A 21,762-nucleotide genomic window follows, 5' to 3' on the forward strand; every position below is an offset into this window, starting at 1 on the left:
CTACCCAGATTATACCTCCTCCCAACCTGCCCCCTGCAAAAACGCCATCTCATATTCCCAATTCCTTTGCCTCCACTGCATCTGCTCCCAGGAGGACCAATTCCAATACCGTACAACCCAGATAGCCTCCTTCTTCAAAGACCGCAATTTCCCCTCAGACGTGGTTGACGATGCTCTCCACCACATCTCCTCCACTTCCCGCTGCACCGCCCTTGAACCCCACCCCACCAATCGCCACCAGGACAGAACCCCACTGGTCCTCACCTAACACCCCACCAACCTCCAGATACATCGTATCATCCTTCATCATTTCCGTCACCTCCAAACAGACCCCACCACCAAGGATATATTTCCCTCTCCTCCCCTATCAGCGTTCCGGAAAGACCACTCCCTCCGCGACTCCCTCGTCAGGTCCACACCCCCCCCACCAACCCAACCTCCATTCCCAGTACCTTCCCCTGCAACCGCAAGAAATGCAAAACTTGTGCCCACACCTCCCTCCAAGGCCCCAAGGGATGCTTCCATATCCATCACAAATTCACCTGCACCTCCACACACACCATTTACTGCATCCGCTGCACCCAATGTGGCCTCCTCTACATTGGGGAGACAGGCCGCCTACTTGCCGAACGTTTCAGAGAACACCTCTGGGACACCCGCACTAACCAACCCAACCGCCCCGTGGCTGAACACTTTAACTCCCCCTCCCACTCTGCCAAGGACATGCAGGTCTTTGGCCTCCTCCATCGCTAGACCATGGCAACACGATGCCTGGAGGAAGAACGCCTCATCTTCTGCCTAGGAACCCTCCAACCACAAGGGAATGAATGCAGATTTCTCCAGCTTCCTCATTTCCCCTCCCCCACCTTATCTCAGTCCCAACCTCGGACTCAGCACCACCTTCTTGACCTGCAATCTTCTTCCTGACCTCTCCGCCCCCACCCCGTCTCCAGCCTATCACCCTCACCTTAACCTCCTTCCACCTATCGCATTCCCAACATCCCTCTCACAAGTCCCTCCTCCCTACCTTTTATCTTAGCCTTCTTGGCACACCTTCCTCATTCTTGAAGAAGGGCTCCTGCCCGAAATGTCGATTCTCCTGCTCCTTGGACGCTGCCTGACCTGCTGCACTTTTCCAGCAACACATTTTTCAGCTCTAGTTACATGTTGTCAGCCAGAAAAAGATCTATTTATCCCAACTCTCTGCTTGCTGCTGATTAACTTATTCTCTATTCAACCTAATTAATTACCCTAATGCATGTGATCTTACTTTATGTATTAACCTTTTGTATGGCACCTTATCAAATGATTTCTGGAAGTCCAGTATACTACATTTACATAATCCCCATTATCCATATTGCTTGTTCCATCTTCAAAGAACTCGAACAACTGTGATTGACTCTTAATAAAACCATGCTGATTCTGACTAATTGTACTTTGACTTTCCAAATGTTGTATTATTACTTCCTTCACAATGGATTCTAATAATTTCCCAACAACAGGTGTTAAACTAACAGGTCTGCAGTTTTCTACTTTCTGTCTTCCTTTTAGAATAAAGGTGTGATACAAGCATTTTTTCAATCCACTGGTATTTTGATCCACCCAGGAAATTTTGAAATATTTTAACCAATGGATCCATTATTTTTGCAGCTAGTTCCTTTAAGACCCTAAGACACAGGCCATTGGGAACTTGTCTGCTTTCAATTCTAATAGTTTGCTCATTACTCTTTCCCTAGTGATGATGATTGTTCCAAGTTCCTCCTTTTCCATAATTTCTGCTTTGTTATAATTGGGATGGTACTAGTGTCCTCCACCGTGAAAACTGAAGCCAACTATTGATTCAGTAACTCTGCCAATTCTGTGCTCTCCACTATTTACTCTCCAGTCTCATCCTCCAAGGAACCAACATACACTTTAGCTACAATTTTCCCTTTAAGTGCTTATAGAAGCTTTTGAAATCCATTTTTATATTTTGTGCTAGTTTGCCTTCATAATCTACCTTTGCTCTTTTATGATTATTTTAATAACCTTTTGTCAACCTTTAAAAGTTTCCCAAATTTCCAGCCTGCCACTCATCTTTGTCTTTACGTTCTCATTAATCTCCTTGCTTAGCCTTGGTATTTTTCACCGCCCCGCCCCCCCCACCCCCCCACCCCTTTACAATCTTTCTTCTATTCTGAAATATATTTTAGTTTGGAACAATTGAGTAGCTCCTTAAAAAACCTACAATCATCAACTTTCCTACTTGTTTGTCTTCCTGCCCAGTCCTTGAGGGCCAGATCTATTCCTGTATAATTATCTTTGTTTAACTCCAGAATGCTAGTGTGGGACTCCATTTCCCACTCTCCGATTGAATTTGAAATTCCAGCATGCTCGCATCACCCTTCCCTAGAGGATCCTTTATAAAGGAATCATTAATTAATCCCACCTCATTACACAATATCAAATCTAAAGTAGTCTGTGCCATGGGTGTTTCTATAAAATATTTCTCCAAGAAACAAACTCTCACACATTCAATGAGGTTACCGTTGTCAATGTGGTTAATCCAGTCAACATGCACATTAACATCACCAATGACTATTGCTGTAGCTTTCTTACAAGTCCCAATATTTCCTGGTTTATACTGGGCTCACTGCAAGATTCCTGTTTGCGGATCTATAGAATATCCCCATTAGGGGTTTTTCTCCTCTGCTATTTCTTCTTTCTGCCCAGACTGATTCTATAGTGATCTACAGTGCTGTTAATATTTCGCTGCATAGCACTGATCTCTTCCTTTATGAACAAAGTTTTCCGACCTCTTTTTCCCTCCTGCCTATCCTTCCAAAACACTAAGTACCCAGTCTAGAACCGAGACATAATTTAGAAACAAAGGAGGATGCACTTCGATCCAAGGTGAGGAGAAATTACTTTACTCAGAATACTGTGAACCTTTGGTATTGTGTAGGACAGAAGGTTGTGGAAGATCTATCTCTTAGGATGTTTAAGGCAGAAACTGAAGGTGGTGAAGAAGTCATACAGCATAATCAAGAAGACGGCCAATTATAGAGTCATGGAAACATAACCTTCGCTCAAACCAGTTCATGACAACCATAATCCTAAACTTGCCTTCACTGGTCACAGCACTGAGTATTGGAGTTGGGATGTTACGTTGTGGCTGTACAGTGACTTGGTGAGGTCACTTTTGGAATAGTACATACAGTTCTGGTTGCCCTTCTATAGGAAGGATATTATTAAATTGGAAAGGGTGCAGAAAGGATTTCCAAGGATGTTACTGGGATTGGAGGGTTTGAGTTAAAAGAGGCTGTATAGGCTGGGACTTTCTGCACTGCTTAGGGGGTGACCTTTTGGAGGTTTATAAAATCATGAGGGGCATAGTAAAGATGAACATCATAAAATCTAGGAAATCAAAAAGATGTTATCCAACGTCATAAATAGCAAAAAGGTCTTTTCCCCAGGTAAGGGAATTCAAAACTTGGGGGCATAATTGTAAGAGGAGTGGAGAAAGATTTACAAGGGACCTGAGGAGCAATATTTTCACCGAGGGTGGTTCATAGGTAGAATGAACTGCGAGAGTAAGTGTTAAATGCAGGTACAGTAACAACATTTAAAAGACATTTGGACATGTATGAGAATAGGAAAGGTTAAGAGAGATATGAGCCAAATGCAGGCAAATGGGAAACCTGGTCAACATGGACCGAAGGGTCTGATTCTGTACTGTATGACTCTATGATGGATTTGCGCCTGCCAATGGCATATAAGTTATGTGGATGGGATGAGCAAAAGGCACTGAAATGTCCAATCAGCTGCAATTATACTGAATGATGGGGCAGGCTAAATGGACTGAATGGCCTACTCCTATTCCTGTGTTCATAAAATCTAGGTCAGAAGTCACACGACACCAGGTTATAGTTCAACAGGTTTATTTGAAATCACAAGCTTTTGGAGTGTAGCCCCTTTGTCAGGTGAAGTGTGTCACCTAACGAAGGAGCAGTGCTTCAAAAGCTTGTGATTTCAAATAAACCTGTTGGACTATAACCTGGTGTCGTGTGACTTCTGACCTTATCCACCCCAGTCTAACATCGGCACCTCCACGTCATAAAATCTAGGAAGAGGGTGGTGGTGGAGGGTTGTTTTCAGACTGGAGGCCTGTGACCAGTGGAGTGCCACAAGGATCGGTGCTGGACAGGAGTTGGGAGGTCATGTTGCAGCTGTACAGGACATTGGTTAGGCCACTGTTGGAATATTGTATGCAATTCTGGTCTCCTTCCTATCGGAAAGATGCTGTGAAACTTGAAAGGGTTCAGAAAAGATTTACAAGGATGTTGCCAGAGTTGGAAGATTTGAGCTATAGGGAGGGGCTGAACAGGCTGGGGCTGTTTTCCCTGGAGCTTCGGAGGCTGAGGGGTGACCTTATAGAGGTTTACAAATTTATGAGGGGCATGGACAGGATAAATAGGCAAAATCTTTTCCCTGGGGTTGGGGAGTCCAGAACTAGAGAGCATAGGTTTAGGGTGAGAGGGAAAAGATATAAAAAAGACCTAAGGGGCAACTTTTATCGCAGAGGATGGTACGCGTATGGAATGAGCTGCCAGAGGAGGTGGTGGAGGCTGGTACAATTGCAACATTTAAGAGGCATTTGGATGGGTATATGAAGAGGAAGGGTTTGGAGGGATATGGGTTGGGTGCTGGCAGGTGGGACTAGATTGGGTTGGGATATTTGGTTGGCATGGACGGGTTGGACCAAAGGGGCTGTTTCCATGCTGTACATCTCTATGACTCTAAATCACAAAGATGTTATCCAACTTCATAAACAACAAAAAGATAATCAAGAAAAGAGCCAATTATAGAGTCATAGAGCATGGAAACATAACCTTCCCTCCAACCAGTTCATGACAACCATAATCCCAAACTTAATTAATCTCACCTGCCTGCACTCACCCTATATCCTTCCAGACATTTCTTATTCATGTACTCATCTAAATGTCTTTTAAACATTGTAACTGTACTCACATCCACCACTTCCTACTTCAATTCACACATCACTCTGTGTTAAAAAAAACACTCCTCACGTCTTTTTTAAAATCTTTCTCCTGTCCCTTAAAAATATACATCTTAGTCTTGAATTCCCCCACCCTAGGGAAAAGACACCTGCCATTCATCTTATCTATTCATCTCCTTATGTTATAAACCTCTGTAAGGTCACCACCTCTCAACCTCTTAGGCTCCAGTGAAAAAAGTCTCAGCCTATCCAGCCTCTCCGTGAGGACTACAGATGCTGGAGATTAGGGTCAAAACGTGTGGTGCTAGAAAAGCATAGCTGGTCAGGCAGCATCCGAGGAACAGGAGAGTCGCTGTTTTGAACATATGTGCTTCATCAGGAATGTTCCTGATGAAGAGCTTATGCGCAAAACATGGACTCTCCTGCTCCTTGGATGCGCCTGACCAGCTATGCTTTTCCAGCACCACACTTTTTGACACTCAACACGTATGTTGCCTGCAAACCAAATTCAGTTTTACCAAATAAGTAGTAGAGATAACTGCCAAAGTTATCAGGAAGAAAGAATTCTCCAAGTTGACCTAGGTGTATCAATAAGGAAATTTTAAAATGTCTACCACATGCCTAAATGTAGAACACTGTAGCAGTTTAGTACAAGGGAGAGAAAGCAATCTTTCTCCTGGATTCAGCAAGGTTCTGATGGACAAATTGGCATGATAATAATCTTGGTCCATGCCAAACTAGTTTAATATGTCCATAGAAAAACATAGCCACAAAGCTACAAGACAAAAGTAAGAATTGCATGAGAATAAATGCTAACTTTAAACCAGAACTCTGTCTAGGGACCTTTTCCCAAAATAAATACCATGGGTAGCTGTGCTCAAGCAGTTGCATTTGATATTGTATATCAATTTTAAAATACATATGTGGAATACAAATGCCACCCTCTGATAAAGATATTCAACTATAGATTTAACACACAATCAGGATTACTAATATGGAACTAATTCATATATTGTTCATTATGATGTTCAGGGATCAGATTTAAAGTTCCAGTGCTGAAAATTTTAGAACTCTATGAATTGTTTGACTGCTTTTACAGGCGGAGTATGATTTTCACTTATTGAAGTAGGAACAACAAAATTCAATTAAGTAACATTATGTCATAATAAGAAATATACTTACTTTTCCCATCTCTTGGAGGTGCCTCTTTGGCTTTGAAACCTTCTATCTGTGGTTTAACATCAGTCTCCAATACAACGCCAATCCTGATCTCAGGTTTACTTTTTGTGTATTTGCTGCTAAGCAAGGGATACCATTTGGGTGCCTTCAATAAAAAATTCAAATTAATCACAATTTGCAATAGTAGGAACATTGTTGGTTTAACATGGCAACAAAAGTATTAAATGTTGCATTTTATTGAATACTTCTTTATGTGGAATCTGACCACTGGTACCAAAACAATGTTAGAAATAGAAAAGTCCAAATTTATTCATTTATGTTTTTCAATGTAATCAAAACTAAGCTTGTCTGAAAAACTTTAGTAACCAACTTACATTTAAAAAAAAGTCAAACTCAAAATGGTAGTTTGGTTACTGATGCTGTTGTCCTACATATCGCAAGTGAGGGAACAAAAGAGATTCCATTACACAACAAATATACAGGTAATAATAAATACTTTTCCAGAAATACAAAGCTCACACTGCCATTAACAAGAGCAACCATTCCATGGTGAACGTTTTAAAAAGAGCATGCATAAAATGAAAAAGGTAGCTTCAGTGGTAAGATTTTTTTTGAAAAGTAAAGTTCTTGCAACATTGATGTCGGAGAGACTTTGAACGACAATTCTTTTGAGAGTGACACAGAAATGTGAAGTTTGTGTTCTAACCTATCATTTCTAATCTTCAACCTTCATGATTAATTTCAAAAGCTACATTTAGGAAAATTGTTGCATTTCAAAAATCTAACTGAAATCTGAATTTAATTAGTGAAATATTATATTTTAAAATTGGTAGAGCCACATTTAAGATGAAATAATCTCACAAATTTGGTGCCAAAAGTAAGGAATTAAACCTTATTTGTATTCAAGTGATTCAGAATAAAAATATTAAGAAAACATTCCTATGGCAACATTTTTAGAAGTGACAACAAGACATATACTGTTAAATAGCAGACAAATTTTACATCAGTGCTTGCTGACCTCCAATTACAAGCATTTGATGTTTAATATTACCCCCTTTTTGTTAGTTCTATAGATCTCGAAAGAGAGTAGTAATTAGTTGAATCTTTTCTTGAAAAACAGAATTACTTTTCCTTTGTTCCATGTCTGCCTATTATAGAACCAGTTCACAGTGCAAATTCATTCAAATTGTTATCCAATTAGTCCCATTTTCCTGTTCTTTACATATAGTTCTGCAATTCATCCCCAACAAGTACTTATCCAATTCCCCTTTACAATTTAGTTTATTTCCACCAGTCCTATAGAAGGTGCATTCCAGGCCATAATACTAATGGGAGATAAATTCACCTCATATTCTTCTGCTGATTACTTAAACCTGTGCTCAACGTTTACCAAACACCCTGTGTGCAGAAACAATTTTTGCTATTCACTTCATCAACACCCTATACAGTTTTAAATACCTCTATGAAGTCTTTTATTCTTCTCTCCCCTACAATTTAACAAGTTAAGCTTCACTAGGCCAGGGCTTCCCAAAGTGGGGATTGGGAGTGTAAACTAAAGTTTTACGGTCACGATCTTTAAGACAGCACTGATTCTTCCTTCTCCTTGCTCTGAGTATTCTGCTCCATCCTCACAATTCACTGAGTGGCCACTTCAATTTTCAAGCCTTGAAGTGGGGTGATAGCAAGAAAATACATGGAAAGCACTGTTCCAGGCTCTCCACATAACCTCTGTAATAATCCAAATTTCTGAAACGAATCCATTTTTGATGATTGATTATGTGATATAACTGAACAAAACAATGTTCAACATAATAAAAGTAAAATACTACAGATGCTTGAAAACTGAAACAAACACAAGATGCTGTAGAAACCTAGTGGATCTGGCAGCACCTGTGGAGGGAAAAACAGAGTTAACATTTAAGTCCAATAGAAGAGTCACACTGGACTTGAAATATAAATCCTGCTTCTCTCTCCACAAAAGCTGCCAGAACTGCTGAGTTTCTCGAGCATTCACTGTGGTTGTTCTCAACATTCAATATGTTGCTTTCTAACTATTGGCAAATATTGTTTGAAGTAAAACTGTCAGTCAGTGCTCAAACTGAGGCATGACCATAATAATTCCAGCTAGGCATTACTTTTTCAAAAAAAAGCCTAGATTGGAATTTCAAATCTGCATTCACAAGTGAAAAATGTGGACTGTATTCTTGCATCACACACATTTTGCCTGTTTGACCTATTTGCAGAAAAACAACACTAATATTAACAAGCAAATACACCAGATAACAAAACCCACAAAATTTTAAAAATTTAGCACACTTTGGAACATTCACTTTTGCATCTTGAATATCTAGACAACAACAAGCCAACACACCTGTTTAGTCTCTTGAACAGACCTCAAATCCAAAATGATATAACCTACAGACTCCTTTGCTAATGTCAGAGAATCCACTGCATAACAATATAGTTTGATGGGTGTGCGTTGTAACCTAGAAAGGAAATGTACGTATTTATGACAGGCAAGCTTAATAAGTTGCTTAAGCTAATAATAACAATCATAATAAAATATCAACAGTATCATTTAGCACATGTACGTTTTCATCAGTACACAGAAAACCATCTGTATTACTTAATGGAGCAGAAATACATAAAAGCAGTAAATAATCAACAACAGCAGCTTGATATTGCAGAACTTGAATATTACTGAAAAATTCACATTTTGTCAACGCTTTTCGTCTTGCACTCATCAAAGCTTTGCCCTGAAAAATGAACCACCAAATGGCTATGGATATTTTGATGAGTTGAAACAGGTACAGTGTGTATTCAAATGTATTCTGTCTGTGAAAAACAGGGTCTTGTGTATTACCTTATGTAGCTTCTAGTACATGCAAGTGTGTCACAGTCTGGGCCTGACTGACACTCCTAAATTGGTTTTCAGCATAATCCTTTACACATTCCTCTCGAACAGTACAAGATTTTGGCTTTCCCCTTCATTCAGTAATCTGACGAATTACCCTCATGGGTGTCAAGTATAAAGTTTTAAGATGCCTTTTTCAGTAACACACCAATCAGTTAGTAGCGGTGGTCAGAGTTGTGTATTTAATTACCATCTTTCATCTTGTACATTTCAAATGATAGTAACAGACATAACAATAGAGAAACTTAACTTCTGCTTTGCTTAAAGAGCTTTTCTCTGTTAGTTATTCTTTAGCAAAATCATTTTATTAATGCCTCACCTGTGTTGATATAATGACCTTCTGTCAAGTTCCCAAGCAAGTTCTGTAACAAACTCGGGCTGACTTTTGTGTTCAACTGGGTCTGTTGCCAGCAACTCTCCATCAAACCGTGCTTCTACCACAATGTTGTGCCGATGACGTTTTGGGAAATGTCGCCCTAATGCATCAACAAGACCAAGAATTTCGATTTACAGTTCACTCAGAGATATATAACCTTTTGAAAATGACAGCTCAATGTATAATGAGCAATTTGATTGCTTATGATTGAATATCTTTGGCATCAAGCAATGCAATGATTAAGTGCTCGCCATTTCAAAACAACTTTAAGCTGCCCACCCACACTTATGTGGGACGAGACGAGACTGCTAAACTCATCCCTCAATAGATCCTAGGTGACAGCACAGTAAAGAAACATGTTTGGTAAATCACTTGAACTTCTGTTCCAAGAGGAAATACTTTAGTTTCTAACATCCCTGAAATATCTTACAACAGCATCTAAAAATGTTATATATAGCATATGTGCTCACATCAAATTCAAAACAATTATAACTATGAACATTAAAAGCCATTTCATCAGGATTTTTGAAATATTTGGAAGTGTCGGGAAAAAAACCTGGGAACTGACTTGAGGTTACTGCAACTAAACTAACAGTATCACAGGAACACGTCAAACAGTATTATTATTTTTACATTCCATCACAGAAGTAAGCTGTGCAGATCAATTCTCAAGGATTTTGTTTCAGCACTCACCAGCTTAAGCAAAAATATAGTTTCATCCAAGGAGGGGAAAAAACAAATGGGCAACTACACTATGTGACTCTTATCCAACAGTGATATCATACATTAATTTTCTGGGTTATTCTAGTTTAGCTGATCTCAACTCAGGTAGTGGAGGTAATTGATCTAAATGTCACAACCAAAAATGAGTGCGGACAACAGCAAGTGTTCTCTTTTTATGATTATCCACTGAGCACCACAGTGAAGTATCTGATTAAATGTTTAGACTTGACTGAAATGAACTATCAACACACTCTTCAGTCTCAAGTGAGGATCAGTTACTTTTGCAAAATATGGGAACGTTGCTATTCTATTTGGACTTGTATCTTGCATCAAAATTGGGGAAGTTTAACTGCAATTGTAAAATTGATTTTATCAGTCCTTCATGGGATGTGAGCATCTCCGGCAAGCCCTTGAGGAGGTGGTGAGCTTCCTTCATGAAGTGCTGTGGTCTATCGTGTAGTCTGCCTACAATGCTATTGAAGACAGAATTCCAGGATTTTCATATAGTGACAGACAAGGGAATGGCGAAAAAGTTCAAAGTCAGGATGGTACGTGACTTGGAAGAGAAATTGTACATAGTGGTGTTCCCATGGATTTGCCGCCTTTGAACTTCAAGCTGGTAGAGGTCACAGGTTTGAAAGATGCTAAAGTAGTAGTTTGGGGACATGCTGCAGTGCATTGTGTAGATAATGCACATTGATGCACTGTGAGCCAGCGGTGGGAGTGGATGAATGCTTAACGTTGGGTGCCATTCAAGTCGGTTGTTTTTCCATGAATGTTGTCAAATTTCTCCAGTGTTGTTGGAATGTACTCATGAACTCAGTATTCGGTAGCACTCTTGTCTTCTACCTTATAGATGATGATCAGGCTTTGAGGAGTCAGCAGATAAGTTGTTTGCCACAAACTTCACAGTCTCTGACCTGCCTGTGTAGACACACATCTTTTACAGCTGGTCTACTCAGTTTCTGGTCAATGATAATTCCCAGGATGTTTATAGTTTGGAAGATTCAACAATACAATACAGCTGAGCATTAAAGGGAGTTGGTTAGAGTTTCTCTTATTGGAGAATGCCACTATCCAGCACTTGGTGGAATGAATTTTATGAGTGATTTATCAGCCCAAATAGGCTATTCAGGTCAAATGTTTACTGCTAATTACAACTAACAAGGAACAGAAAAGCTAAAGTACTTGACAGATTTTAAGAATGCTTATTACTTTGGGAGTTACACTTTCACTACCTGCAACAATTCAGTGCAATTTGAGATATAGGGTCGAGAGTGTGGTGCTGGAAAAGCACAGCAGGTCAGGCAGCATCTGAGGAGCAAGAGAATCAACATTTCAGGCATAAACCCTTCATCAGGAAGGGGATTCCTGATAAAGGGCTTGTGCCCAAAACGTTGATTCTCCTGCTCCTCAGATGCTGCCTAACCTGCTGTGCTTTTCCAGCATCATACTCTCGAGTCTGATCTCCAGCATCTGCAGTCCTCACTTTCTACTAAGTCTAGATATAAAACAGGACCTAAAGGAACTTATTAAGATTTTCATTTCTGTTAGCTAATTCCATGATTTATTGGTTCTCTTTGTAGACAATATTCTTTATAATAAGTGACTCAAACAATATCAGGGTAAAACGGAAAAGTGGAGCCAAGGTCACAATCAGATAGCTATGATCTTCGGCATGTTGTGATAAAGCAGAGCAAGATAATGGACAAAGACACATCCCTCCCTGACGCAGTCATTGCATGCTATGCTCGGATTGAGCAGAATGTCAGCGGTGCAATGCCGCCTGCCCCGACACCCCCAGGCACACCTGTTCCCTCGGTAGCCGCTGCAGACATCAGACTGGTCTTCCTGGGAGTCAGCCCAAGGAAAGAGACGGGCCAGATGATGTCCCTGGCCATGCACTCAGATCCTGTCTGGTCCAACTGGCGGAAATATTCACCTAATCTTCAAACTCTCCCTCCTACAAGCTGAAGTCCGCACCTGCTTCAGGAAGACCACCATCACCCCTGTACCTACAAAAGCACATGCAACGTGCCTTAATGACTACCGCCCAGTGGCTCGGACCTCAATCATCATGAAATGCTTTGAGAGGCTAGTCATGGCCGACATCAATTCCAGTCTACCAGCCAGCGCTGATCCCCTACAATTTGCCTACCGACGTAACAGGTCCACAGCAGATGCCACATCCCTAGCCCTGCACTCATCCGTAGAACATTTGGACAACAAGGACATCTACGCCAGGCTCCTGCTCATCGACTACAGCTCTACCTTCAGTATCATAATCCCCTCCAAACTGATCTCAAATCTCCATGACCCGTGGTCTCAGCTCCACCCCCCGCAACTGGATCATCAGCTTTCTGACCCACAGACCACAATCAGTGCAGATAGGTAACTGCACCTCCTCCACAATAACAATCAAGACTTGTGCCCTCGAGGATGCGTTCTCAGCCATCTATTGTACACCCTGTGCACCCACAACTGTGTTGCCAATTTCCAAACGAACACCATCTACAAGTTCGCTGACAACCCTACCGTAATGGGACAGATATCTCACAATGATGAGTCAAAATACAGAGAGAAGATAGAGAGCTTGGTGACATGGTGCAATGAGAACAACCTCTCTCTCAACATCAGCAAAGCTAAAGAATGGATCACTGACTTCAGAAAGACATGCCCCCAATTACATCAACAGAACTGAGGTTAAGAGGGTGCAGAGCATCAAGTTCCTCCGACTGACAATAACCAACAACCTGTCCTGGACTTCCCATGTAGGTGAAATGATCCTAGAAAGCACAACAACACCTCTTCCTCAGGCAGCTCAGGACCCTCACCAACTTCCACAGATGCACCATTGAAAGCACACTGCCAGAAGCAGAATGACCTGGTATGGCAACTGCTCTGCCCAGGCCCCTATGAAACCACTGAAGGTTGTGAGCACAGCCCAGATTATCATGGAAGCCAACCTTCCATCCATGGACTCTATTTACACGGCTCGCTGCCACAGAAACGCTGCTAACATCATTGAAGACCCACTACACCCTGGTAACGATCTCCGACAACCTCTTCAGACAGAAGATACAATGCATGAACACATACACCACTAGGTTCAGGAACACCTTCTTCCCGACCGTTATTAGACTGATAAATGGACTGTCTAGCCTCAAATAATGCTGATCTTGCTATTGTTGATCTCACCTAGTGCACACCCTGAGCAATGTAACCTGTATGCCTCTAAGTCTTTTTGATCAGACATTCTTGCTTACTATGATCTGCTTGTACTGCTCGTATATTAAGTTTTTCACTGTACCTCGGTACAAGTGACAATAAATCAATCAATCAATGATGAGAGAAAGAGTCTTTAAAGGGATATCGATAGTGGGCGAAAAGTTGACAGGTCAAATTCAAGTGTGTTGTTATGTTATGTCTCACTGTGATAGCGCACTGGAAGTCAAGCCTCACCATTCGAAGAATCATCAGAGCAGTAGTACATTGAATTCTCCAATTTATGTTCCTTTTGGATCCAGATTGAAAGACTTCTGCCCTTAACAAAAATTAAAAATTACACAACACCAGGTTATAGTCCAACAGGTTTATGTGGTAGCTTTCGGAGCCCTGCTCCTTCATCAGGTGGTTGTGGAATATAAGATAAGACAGAATTTATCGGAAAAGTTCACAGTGTGATGTAACTGAAATTATATATTGAAAAAGACCTGGATTGTTTGTTAAGTCACGTGAAAGAACTGAAACCAACATGTTCATTCTAAAAGATGACAGACTTAACAAACAATCCAGGTCTTTTTCAACTTTTGCGATAAATTCTGTGTCTTATGATCTTATACTCCACAATCACCTGATGAAGGAGCAGCGCTCAGAAAGCTACTGCTTCCAATTAAACCTGTTGGACTATAACCTGGTGTCGTGTGATTTTTAACTTTGCACACCGCAGTCCAATACCGGCATCTCCAAATCATAACAAAAATTAATGTTTATTACAAACAATGAGATTCTAATTACAGGATAAACAATTATGAACCATTGACATATAACCGTGCTGGTGAAAACTCTGGGACACACAGTCAGACATGAAAATATATGAGTGTTATGGGCAGAGGGAAATTCCAGGAGGCTCCCTGTCCACAGGTTTTGCTGAGATGATCCTTTTGGCATGTCAGGACTTGCTCCTCCTTCCTCATTTTCCTTCTCCAGGCACATCCATTTGTAGGAGGCTGGTTCATTCTGATAAAGGTTTAAAACCCCACAGCAACTTGTGAGGGAAAATAAGCAGGCTTTTTTCAGGTTTGAGGTGATTTCTTCATTGCAGAGAAAGGGATAGCTCCTTACTTTTTGAAGATCAGATGGAGTGTCCATCAAACATTAATAACTGCAACTATTCAATTACCTGGGAGCCAGTCACATTGTTGTTGGCAGGCAGAAAGATCTTTGTCATCGATACCACCGACCAATCAGCTACTTACTATCTGTCAAAGGTTTATGAATATGTATACCTTGGATCCAACTTGTCTGTAACTAGACTTCAAGCAAACAGCTGAGTAAATAGCACTTACAATGAGGGTCAGGCTAATTGCTTTTAAAAAATCCTTCAACTATCCTTGGATTTTAAAACAGTCCTTTTCCTATTTCAGTCCCTAGTCAAAAATACATCAAAATAAAAACATGAGTCTTCAAAGTGAAATAATGCACTTTAGTAAAAAGAATAAACAGGCAGATTATTATTCAAATGGATAAGGACTCCAAAACATTGCAACACAGAGGGATCTGGGTGGTCTTGAGCATGAAACACAAAGAAATTAGCAAGTTGGTGCAGCAAGGAATTAAGAAGGCGCATGGAAATTTGGCATTGATACAGACTAAGGTGACACTCAAGAACTGAGATGCATAGCAATTTCATGTCTCGGGTGTTAATATCTGGAGTTTAAATGTTCCAAGCTTACTTTCAAATCAAATGTACACAAAAGCACAAAACCTTCCCCAGGATTAGGGAGTCCAAAACTAAAGGGTACAGGTTCAAAGTGAGAGGTGAAAATATTTTTTTTAAAGATTCCCTACAGTGTGGAAACAGGCCCTTCAGCCCAACCAGTCCACACCGACTCGCCAAAGAGTAACCGACCCAGACCCATTTCCCTCTGACTGAGCACCTAACACTATGGGGCAATTTAGTATGGCCAATTCACCTAAACTGCACATCCTTTGTGGGAGGAAACAGGAGCACCCTTGAGGAAACCCACGCGGACACAGGGAGAATGGGCGGCACGGTGGCACAGCGGTTAGCACTGCTGCCTCACAGTGCCAGAGACCCGGGTTCAGGCGACTGACTGTGTGGAGTTTGCATGTTCTCCCCGTGTCTGCGTGGGTTTCCTCCGGGTGCTCCGATTTCCTCCCACACTCCAAAGATATGCAGGTCAGGTGAATTGGCCATGCTAAATTGCCCATAGTGTTAGGTAAGGGGTAGATGTAGATGTAGGGGTATGGGTGGGTTACACTTCGGCGGGGCAGTGTGGACTTGTTGGGCTGAAGGGCCTGTTTCCACACTGTAAGTAATCTAATCTAATCTAATGTGCAAACTCTACACAGACAGTCACCCGAGGCTGGAATCGAACCTGGGACCCTGGTGCTGTGAGGCAGCAGTGCTAACCATTGAGCCACAACTTTTTCATGCAGAGGGTGGTGCATGTATAGAACAAGCTGCCAGACAAAATGGTGGAGGATGATTCAATTACAACAGTTAAAAGGCATCTGGATGGATATATGAATAGGAAATATTTGGAGAGTTATGGGCCAAATGCCGGTAATTGGGGCGAAATCAGTTAAGGCCATCTGGCCATGGCAGTTGAGTTGGACCAAAGGGTCAGTTTCCATATTGTGTAACTGTATAACTCTATAATTTCCATCAGAAATATTGGAATCAGTGCATTACAAGACTGGTGGTCATAACATATGAGGACCACTGCCAGTTGTATGCAGCATTTAACCCACGGCAAGTATAGAGTCCCATTCTCAGAACACAACGGCATGATTGCAACCTTTGCTGCAATGTGTTTTAGGAAAAAAGTGCAATTTCTAAAAAGGAAACACAGTGGAGAAGGAAAGAAAAGCCTCTACTCCCAAAAATGGTGCCTGGAATGAGGCTTGGAAATGAACCAGCTGGTCAAACAAGAGAATTCTGGGAATCAGGTGGTCCAGTTTCCAGTGATCCCAGGGATACAGTATAAGCAGGGCCATGGCAATCCTGGCAAGACAGTGTTCGCGGGGTTACAGTAGTCCCAGGGGTACAGTGATGCTGGGGATATCGTGATTTCAGGGATGGTCCCAGTGATTCGTGGTCCCAGGAATACAGTGATCCAGGGGACACAACAAGGGGGCATAGCTTTAAATTAAGGGGGGGTAGATATAGGACTGATGTTAGGGGTAGGTTCTTCACTCAGCGAGTCGTAAGTTCATGGAATGCCCTGCCAGTAGCAGTAGTGGACTCTCCCTCTTTATGGGTATTTAAGCGGGCATTGGATAGGTATATGGAGGATAGTGGGTTAGTGTAGGTTAGGTGGGCTTTGATCGGCGCAACATCGAGGGCTGAAGGGCCTGTACTGCGCTGTATTCTTCTATGTTCTATGTTCTATGTAATCTAATACTCATGTATATAGTATTTCAGGGATACAACGATCCCGGGGATGCAGTGATCCCGAGATTACACTGATCCCGGGGTTGCAGGGATCCTGGGATTACAGTGATCCTGAGGATGCAGTGATCCTGGGGTGTCAGTGATGTGAGGATACAGTTATTCCAGGAATACAGTGATCCCAGGGTTACAGTGATCCTGGGGATGCAGTGATTGAGGTTACAGTGATCCTGGAGTTTTAGTGATCGAGTGGTTACAGTGATCATGGGGTTACAGTGATCTGGAGGATACAGTTATCCCGGTGATAGACTGATCCCGGGTTACAGTGATCCGAGTTATACAGTGATCCATGCATACAGCGGCCTGTGGTTACAATGATCCCTGGGATATAGTGATCCCAGGGTTACAGTGATCCAGGGGTTGCAGTGATCCCAGAAATGCAGTGATCCCAAGGATAAAGTTACCCTGGTGTTGTAATCCTGGGGTTACAGTGATCTCGCTTATACAGTGATCCTGCGGTTACAGTGACGCGGGGGATAGAGTGTTCCTGGAATACAGTGATCTCGGGTAAACAATAATACCGGGGGTACAGTAATCCCAGGGTTACAGTGATGCGGGAATACGGTGATCCCGGGGGTACGGTGATCTTGGGGGTCACGGTGTTCCCGGGGATGACAGTGATCCCAGGGGTTACAGTGATCCCAGGCGTTACAGTGATCCCGGGGCTTACGGTGATCCTGGGAGTGAGGGTGATCCCCAGGGTGACGGCGATCCTGGGGCGATGGTGATCCCGGGGGTGACGGCGATCCCGGGATGATGGCGACCCCGGGATGATGGTGATCCCGGGTGTTACGGTGATCCCGGGGTCAAAGTGATCCCGGGGGTGACGGTGATCCCGGGGGTGACAGTGATCCCGGGGGTGACAGTGATCCCGGGGGTGACAGTGATCCTGGGATGATGGTGATCCTGGGGGTTACAGTGATCCCAGGGTTACAGTGATCCCGGGGATACGGTGATCCTGGGGGTGACGATGATCCCAGAGTTACAGTGATCCCGGGAGTTACGGTGATCTCGGGGGTTGCGGTGATCCTGGAGGTGAAGGTGATCCCCAGGGTGACTGTGATCCCGGGGCGATGGTGATCCCGGGAGGTGACGGTGATCATAGGATGATGGCGATCCCGGGTGTCACGGTGATCCCGGGGTCACGGTGATCCCGGGGGCTGACGGTGATCCCGGAGGTGAGGGTGATCCCGGGGTGACGGTGATCCCTGGGGTGACGGTGATCCCAAGGTGTAGGTGATACGGGGGGGGTGACGGTGATCCCGGGGTGAGGTGATACCGGGGGGTGGGGGCGTGGCGAGGATGATCCCGGTGATTCCGAGGTTACAGTGATCCCGGGGTCACAGTGATCCTGGGGGTGATGGTGATCCAGGGGCGACAGTGATCTCGGGGGTTACAGTGATCCCAGGGGTTACAGTGATCCTGGGGGTGACGGTGATCCCGCGGTGACAGTGATCCCGGGGGTGACGGTGATTCCGGGGTCACAGTGATCCGGAGTGTTACAGTAATTAGATTAGATTACCCACAGTGTGGAAACAGGCCCTTCAGCCCAACAAGTCCACACTGACCCACCGAAGCGTATACCACCCAAACCCATACTCCTACATTTACCCCTTCACCTAACACTAGGGCAATTTAGCATGGCCAATTCACCTAACCCAGGGGTGACGGTGATCCCAGAATGACGGCGATCCCGGGGGTTACGGTGATCCTGGGATGACAATGATTCTGTGGTTACAGTGATCCTGGGGGGTGAGAGTGATCCCGGGGTGAGGGTGAGCCTGGGGTTTATGGTGATCCAGTGGGTGACAGTGATCCCGAAGGTGAAAGTGATCCCAGGGTGACGGTGATCCCGGGATGACATTGATCCCGGGAGGACGGTGATCCTGGGGGTTACAGTGATCCCGGGATACAGTGACCCTGGGGGTGACAGTGATCCCAGAGTTATAGTGATCCTGGGATTACAGTGATCCCAAGGTGTAGGTGATACGGGGGTGACAGTGATCCCAGGGTGATGGTGATCGGGGGGTGACGGTGATGCCAGGGGGTGACGGTGATCCCAGCGGAGGTTAGGGTGATGCCGGGGATGCCGGTGATTCCAAGGTCACAGTGATCTTGGGGGCGACGGTGATCCAGGGGGTTACAGTGGATACCGGGAGTGATGGTGATCCAGGGGTTACAGTGATCCCAGGGGTGCCGGAGATCTCGGGGGCGAGGGTGACCCCGGGCGCAACGGTGATCCCAGGTGTGACGGTGATCCGGGGATGGGGAGGTGAGAGGTGACAGTGATCCCGGCGTCACAGTGATCCCGGAGTTGACGGTGATTCTGGGGGTGTAGGTGATTCCGGTTTGAGGGTAATTCTGGGGGTGAGGGTGATTCTGGGGGTGACGGCGATCCCGGAGTTGACGGTGATCCCAGGGGTTACAATGATTCCGGGAGTGAGGGTGATCCAGCAGGTGAGGGTAATCCCAGGGGTGACAATGATTCTGGGGTTACAGTGATCCCGGGAGTGAGGGTGATCCCGGGGGAGTGAAGGTGATACCAGGATGAGGGTGATCCCGGGGGAGTGAAGGTGATCCCGGGAGTGAGGGGGATCCCAAGGTGACAGTGATCCCGGGGGTGACGGTGATCCGGAGTGTTACAGTGATTAGATTAGATTACTTACAGTGTGGAAACAGGCCCTTCAGCCCAACAAGTCCACACTGACCCGCCGAAGCGTATACCATCCAAACCCATACTCCTACATTTACCCCTTCATCTAACACTACGGGCAATTTAGCATGGCCAATTCACCTAACCGATAAGGTGACGGTGATCCCAGGATGACGGCGATCCCGGGGGTTACGGTGATCCCGGAGGTAACACTGATCCCGATAAGGTGACGGTGATCCCAGGATGACGGCGATCCCGGGGGTTGCGGTGATCCCGGAGGTAACACTGATCCCAGGGTGACGGTGATCCCAGGATAACGGCGGACCCGGGGGTTACGGTTATCCCGGGGTGACGGTGATCCTGGGGGTTACACTGATCCCGGGGTGAGGGTGATCCCGGGTGATGGCGATCGTGGGGGTTTCTCTGATCCCGGGGGTGCTGGTGATCCGGGGTGACGGTGATCCTGGGGGTTGCACTGATCCCGGGGTGAGGGTGATCCCGGGTGATGGCGATCCTGGGGGTTTCTCTGATCCCGGGGGTGCTGGTGATCCGGGGACGACGGTGATCCCAGGGGTGACAGTGATCCCAGGGGTGACAGTGATCCCGGGGTGATGGTGATCCCGGGGTGATGGTGATCCCGGGGTGATGGCGATCCCGAAGGTGACGGTGATCCGGGGTTAAGGTGATCCCGGGCTGAGGGTGATCCCGCGGTGGTGGTGATTCCGGGGGAGTGAGGGCGATCCCGGGGGTAACGATGATCCCGGGGTGATGATGGTGATCCCGGGGATGACAATGATTCCAGGGTTACAGTGATCCCGGGGGTGACAGTGATCCCTGGAGTGAGGGTGATCCGGGAGTGAGGGTGATCCCAGGGATGAGAGTGATCCCGGGGGTGATAGTGATCCCGGGATGACGGTAATCCTGGGGGTGACGGTGATCCCAGGGTGACGGCGATCACAGGGGTTACGTTGATCCCTGATGTGACAGTGATCCCAGAAGTGAGAGTGATCCCGGAGGTGACAGTGATCCTGGGGCTGACGGTGATCTGGGGGGGTTACAGTGGATCCCAGGGGTTGCAGTGATCCCGGGAGGCAAGGGTGATCCCGGGGGTGACACTGATCCCGGGGGTGACAGTTATCCCGGGAGTAAGTGTGATCCCGGGGGTGACAGTGCTCCTGGGGGTGACAGTGCTCCTGGGGGTAACAGTGCTCCCGGGGGGTGACGGCGATCCTGGGGGTTACAGTGATCCCAGGGGTGAAGGTGATTCGGAGGGGTACAGTGATCCCAGGGTTGGGGATGATCCTGGGAGTGAGGGTAATCCCGGGGGAGTGAAGGTGATCCCGCGATGAGGGTGATCCCGGGGGGGGGTGAGGGCGATTCCGGGGTTACAGTGATCCCGGGCGTGAGGGGAATCCCAGGATGAAGGGGATCCCAAGGTGACAGTGATCCCAGGGGTGAGGGTGATCCCAGGATGTGAGGTTGATCCCAGGGGTGAGGGTGATCCCGGGGGTGAGGGTGATCCCGCGGTGACAGTGATCCCGGGGGTGACGGTGATTAGATTAGATTACCCACAGTGTGGAAACAGACCCTTCAGCCCAACAAGTCCATACTGACCCGGCAAAGTGTATACCACCCAGACCCATACTCCTACATTTACCCCTTCACCTAACACTACGGGCAATTTAGCATGGCCAATTCACCGAACCCAGGGGTGACGGTGATCCCAGGATGACGGCGATCCCAGAGGTTACGGTGGTCCCGGAGATAACACTGATCCCGGGGTGACGGTGATCCCGGGATAACAGCGGTCCCGGTTATCCCGGGGTGACGGTGATCCCGGGGTGATGATGGTGATTCCGGGGGTGACGGTGATCCTGGGGTTAGTGATCCCAGAGGTGAGTGATCCTAGGGTGACGGTGATCCCGTGGGTGACAATGATTCCAGGGTTACAGCGATCCCGGGGGTGACAGTGATCCTTGGAGTGAGGGTGATCCCAGGGGTGAGGGTGATCCTGGGGGTGACGGTGATCCCAGGGGTGACAATGATTCCAGGGTTACAGTGATCCCGGGGTGACAGTGATCCTTGGAGTGAGGGTGATCCGGGAGTGAGGGTGACCCCAGGGGTGAGAGTGATCCCAGGGGGTGAGTGATCCCAGGGGGTGAGTGATCCCGGGGTGAGGGTGAGCCTGGGTTTTATGGTGATCCAGTGGGTGACGGCGATC

General features: G+C 45.4%; 1 protein-coding gene across 4 annotated transcripts in view; it reads right to left on the reverse strand.

The window, feature by feature from the left end:
* The window catches only part of cep120 (centrosomal protein 120), a 105,820-nt gene that overhangs the window by 77,567 nt on the left and 6,491 nt on the right, over nucleotides 1-21,762 (reverse strand). For 3 of the 4 annotated variants that reach the window (XM_072584529.1, XM_072584536.1, XM_072584521.1), the window contains exons 2-4: nucleotides 9,412-9,568; nucleotides 8,550-8,664; nucleotides 6,182-6,323 (exon numbers count right to left, since the gene is read on the reverse strand). In XM_072584529.1, coding sequence (XP_072440630.1) covers nucleotides 6,182-6,323; nucleotides 8,550-8,664; nucleotides 9,412-9,568 — 414 coding nt within the window. Of the gene's footprint in view, nucleotides 1-6,181; nucleotides 6,324-6,552; nucleotides 6,606-8,549; nucleotides 8,665-9,411; nucleotides 9,569-21,762 lie in introns of those variants that run through there. The other variant, XM_072584546.1, reaches the window with a different exon arrangement.

Source organism: Chiloscyllium punctatum, chromosome 2, assembly GCF_047496795.1.
Source record: "Chiloscyllium punctatum isolate Juve2018m chromosome 2, sChiPun1.3, whole genome shotgun sequence".
NCBI lineage: Eukaryota > Metazoa > Chordata > Chondrichthyes > Orectolobiformes > Hemiscylliidae > Chiloscyllium > Chiloscyllium punctatum.